We start from the raw sequence: 4,559 nt of genomic DNA, 5'->3' as shown, positions 1-4,559 counted from the left end.
TGTGATGATGATACATACACTCCTTGATTAACAGATGAATCAAAATAGTTGTGTAAGTGATACAATGATTGAACATGTTCCTTGGACAAAGCATAATTCAAATACTTCATTTGATGAATGTAAGGAATATCAGGTACACATTGTTCTAATTCACGCAAGTAGTTGTGCATCACAGTAGGATGTATACTACTTTGGCCCGTTTCTAACAATCATTAAGTGGCTACTTCTATATGATCTGCCTAGATCCTTACTTTCGATCATCTCAGCCTGTGCTCTGAGAAAGGTAACTATGTTGTGCTCTGATATCCATCGTTCCTCTTTTTACGCATGTTTCAATCATGTCATTTCTGTATACAATTGAAGCTTACCTTGTTGATCCGTGAATATATCATCACCTGCCTGATGAGAACAGTACATTTCAAATGCTCTAAACAGGTCATAGAAGCGATCATCAGGCATATTTTCAAATTCTACATGACATTTTCTTATAAACAAGCCAAATACGCACTCTTTTTGCTATTTAGAAATATGTTATGATAAATAACAAGCATTATATTTTGGTTTTACCAAAAGGATATGATCTTGTGATTGAGCCTACAAGGAAGTTAGGACATTGTTTATATCATATTGATAGCCTACCTCTGCTTCATTGTCAAGAAGAGATGTAATACCTATATATATATATCAAGTGTATGTGAGCCTACATCTCTTAAATTCAAATCATTTTTGTTACTCTTAAGAAAGTTCTCTAGTCTCTCTGGTCTTCTTAACGTGTTTATCTTTTCAAAAAGAGTCAATATGTATTTGATATAAATACTCTCCTTACGTCATTGACGATATCCTCAATAGTATATGTGATGATGTTGTCATCATCAGAGAATGTTTCAATAGTTGCAATTACTTGTCTTAATGTTGGTTCTGAGCATGTCTCTTCACATCTCGATTCATTCTACAACAGTCATTATTTTCTCTCTCTTTTTTTCATTTTTTTTTATATAAATACCAAGACACTCTTTGTCAAGAACAAGATAAACTTATAAGTAATGAATTCAGAAAGCTGATATCGACAGAACTTTTTTATTAATAGTAAAAGGATGATTCTATAAGGTGTGTTATATCCAACATGCAACATAAAGAAAAAAGATTTTTATTGGCTAAAGGGAGCTTGTATTTGTCTTTTTGAAAAAGTCTTCATTATTCTTCATAAACTCAATAGCACGCTAATAAGAAAAGAATAAGAAGGACATATCACAACATAAAATATGTACCTCTCTTCCACCAGCTTTTTCAAACACTTCTTCAAGTTTTTGAGCTAAAACTAAATCACCACGTACTTTTATTCTTCCTGCCATGTATGCCTTTACGCCTGTCATACTATTGAACTATTAATAGATATTCATAACACTAAAGGGAGGTAACTTACCCTCCGGTAATAAAGTTGAGTAAATCATGATCCTCCACTTGAATCTTGATCGTCTTTACTTTAAACACTTTTGCTCTCTTGACCATGTCCTTATGTGTCGTGATGATAGGCTGAACCGTATTTCCTATGATAAAATACGCGTATACATATATCCTAATTTATATACATATGCAAAATATAAATACCTTGTAATAACAAGTACCTATAGAATATATATATATATGCATATATATTTAATATACATCATTTCTTGTTTCTACACTTCAAAATACCATGTAGCCATAGGCTGTTTCTTCTTGGTGATATGAATGACGTATAATCCCTTAATATTTGGCCAAAGTGAATCATCTTGAATCAATTGTTTTTCAATCTCGGGTAATAAAATATCAGCTATCAGTGGCTGATTATTATTGTTTTCAGTCATTTATTTTTAAAAGAAGAGAGAGAAGCAATAATAATAAAGGGAGGGAGTATATAAAGAAAATAACATGTGACACTCTCACAAGGATTTACAATAATAATGCAATTTATTGAAGAAGGATATAAAAAAGTCTATAGTTTAGCTAACTCGATCTGACTGCTTGTTGTTATGTTCTTAATAAAGGGTTTAATACATTCCTCATATCCATCAACTACCAAGGTATGATTCAGAGGTTCTCTTTCTGCCATCTCTGTCATTGATTCATATACTCTACCATCAAACCGTCCCAAGGCCGAATGCAAGTAATAATCAGGCAAGGCAAATGCGTCTACAAGAGAAACAGCTTCAGGTCGAATTTCATCCAAGAGTTGAATCACTTGTTGCTTTAACATCTCGCTCTGTTCTGAAGAGAGATAGCTAGCTACCAAAAATTCAGAGAGCTCCTTTTCCATCGTATGAAGAGCAAACAAGCTAGCCAACAAGCGAAGTACACGGACTATAGGCTTGTATTGGGGTTGGGCTAATTGACGGTCGTTTTGTAAGGCAACAATAAAGTTACGGACCAAGATGAACTGACAGTGTGCCTTGGAGATACGGGCGATTTCAACCAACATTGAGTTCCAGCTACGGCCGTGACGATCGAGTTGTTCGGCTACTTTGGCAATACCATAGGCAGCACGGAAACCAAAGGCAGACAGGACCAGTTCGGGGTTCAGGAAGTCGCTTGGTTTAGTAGCGGGGCACTTGGCTTTAGGATTTTGCATGAATTGAGTAAGGTAATTGATCGTCTGATTGTATTCTGATGGCTCAGCCTTTCCAGCAATCACATTACGGAATGTCTTGAGCAAGTAACGTGCAGTTTGTTGTGTAAGAATATAATTGTCTCCTTCCCAAGTGACGTTGGGAAGTGTATCTTGATAGAATTGACCCAAGCCAGAGAACATGCTGTAGCCATGACCACCACAGGCACGTCGGCAGTCTTCGATCACATCAATGACCATAGTAGTCGTCAAACTTTTGAGACCAGAAGAACTGGCATGAAGATCAGCCAGGAGGTTAAAGTTGCCGGCCTTGACAGCTTCTTGATTCAGGTCATATAAACGCATCATTTCACGTCCCGTAAAGAAACAGGCATAGGCAGAGGCAACAGCAGGGAGCAGACGATACTGCTGCATGGTATAGTCCAAAACAGGCGTCTCGATCACTTTGTTATCCCATTTGCGAGGGTTGGCTGCATCCACAAATTGCTGACGGACGGCGGAATAACGGACAGCGACAGTAGCTGCCTTAGCCATAGCAACCCGAGCGTTCATAACGATGTGAGCACGGACAAAGACCATGGTACCATAGGATAACTTGGCATTGGGTGGTTTGGTATATTCTCCCGTAAACTTGTTGACCTTGGAATAGTTGGCTAAGAAGGCAACGTGAGGAACACGGTAATGATCAAACATAATGAAACCATTGTCGACTGAATTAAAACCAAACTTGGGTCCGATATCACCCACAATGATGCCCTTCAACGGACGATGATCTTCCAGGCTACGAATCTGAACACAGAATGGGTGAGGGCCCATATCTTTGCCATTGGTAATCAAACGAGCCATGACGATGGCATGAGTAGCTGCCTTACCGAGACCACCGATCCACCATTTAGCAGAGGTCAAGGTAGGAGAGTGAAGTTCGAATTGTTGAGTCTCTGGTATATAAGTGGCCGTGGTTTCCAGTCCCTGAACATTTGATCCGTGACCGAGCTATAATTTTTTTTTTTGTTAATTTTCACATGAATAAATATATATGTCATTTTACCTCTGTTTGTGCATAACAACCAATGATTTCATGCTTTAATGCAGGTTCAAGGAACAACTTCTTTTGTTCATCTGTCGTTTGATTTCTCAATGTAGGAATGAACATGTTGTAATGTAAGGTAAAGGGCGTAGATTGGTCATATAAAAAGTTGGCTATTTGAACATCTGTTTCATCCCATTGTTGTTCCCTATTTAAAGGGTGTTATTGCGAAAAAGTATACAATACACTTTCTCTTACCTAGCAATCTCAATCAAGCGTTTCTCTTTCCATAGAGATGTTGTAATCTTTTCTTTACGAGTTTGATAATATCTATTCGTCTTATCAAACGCAGGTTCTGTTTCTAATACTTGAAGGACCTTGCTCATCTTTTGAAGCCATTCTTCGGAATACATATACTTTGACAGTTCCTCAACATCAAAGGTACCTTTAGCTCTTTCATTAGCCAACAACAATTCACCAGAGGGTCCCTTTGGAGCCAATTTGGGGAACTTAGTAGCAACGTTATTATCCATTAAAATATATGTATAAGAATAGATCAAAGAACACAGCTTTTGATCTCTCCGCCTTTTATCTTAAATTTCTAAATTGAATTTCATATTTTTACTTAGTCATTCAAATTTCACAACTTGCCAACAGAAAAAAAAAAAAATATTTTACCCCGCACACGATTTATATTGTCAATGTGTCTGTGTGATGATTTCATGACCTGACAACAATCGAACCAATCATGAACCATATTTGACAAGATACATTCTCTCTTCTATCACATGTCACAGGACCTTTTGGTCTCGCGCGCTGTGACTTTCACTCTCTCTCTTTCTCTCTGTCTTGCTGTCTTCCAGAACGTAATCGCATTTTTGCCATAAATGAAATTCAAACACCGGATATAATATCTTTTTTTTTTTT

The 4,559-nt window shown here is 37.1% G+C and overlaps 3 protein-coding genes across 3 annotated transcripts in view; all 3 read right to left on the bottom strand.

The window, feature by feature from the left end:
- RHIMIDRAFT_249323 (uncharacterized protein) overlaps positions 1–459 on the bottom strand; it is a gene marked incomplete at both ends in the record, with an annotated part of 2,004 nt that extends 1,545 nt beyond the window's left edge. Inside the window, 3 exons of the mRNA XM_023610604.1 lie at positions 19–202; positions 252–317; positions 369–459. Of these exons, the coding sequence (XP_023461061.1) occupies positions 19–202; positions 252–317; positions 369–459 (341 nt within the window). The remainder of the gene's footprint in view (positions 1–18; positions 203–251; positions 318–368) is intronic.
- Positions 460–1,220: 761 nt separating this feature from the next.
- RHIMIDRAFT_209408 (uncharacterized protein) lies at positions 1,221–1,847 on the bottom strand (the record flags this gene model as incomplete). The annotated part of the gene is made up of 3 exons (XM_023607135.1): positions 1,221–1,374; positions 1,424–1,576; positions 1,684–1,847. The coding sequence occupies 3 exons, from the start codon at positions 1,845–1,847 to the stop codon at positions 1,221–1,223; spliced, it is 471 nt and encodes a 156-aa protein (XP_023461060.1).
- RHIMIDRAFT_100147 (acyl-CoA oxidase) lies at positions 1,543–4,263 on the bottom strand. The gene is made up of 5 exons (XM_023605099.1): positions 3,891–4,263; positions 3,654–3,840; positions 1,696–3,598; positions 1,609–1,625; positions 1,543–1,547 (listed from the first exon to the last, which is right to left on the bottom strand). The coding sequence occupies exons 1-3, from the start codon at positions 4,163–4,165 to the stop codon at positions 1,976–1,978; spliced, it is 2,085 nt and encodes a 694-aa protein (XP_023461059.1). The 5' UTR covers positions 4,166–4,263; the 3' UTR covers positions 1,543–1,547; positions 1,609–1,625; positions 1,696–1,975.
- Positions 4,264–4,559: the final 296 nt, after the last annotated feature.

This window comes from Rhizopus microsporus (genome assembly GCF_002708625.1).
Source record: "Rhizopus microsporus ATCC 52813 unplaced genomic scaffold scaffold_37, whole genome shotgun sequence".
NCBI lineage: Eukaryota > Fungi > Mucoromycota > Mucoromycetes > Mucorales > Rhizopodaceae > Rhizopus > Rhizopus microsporus.
Note: the sequence above shows the minus strand (reverse complement) of the source record. Positions and strands in the feature narration are given on the sequence as shown.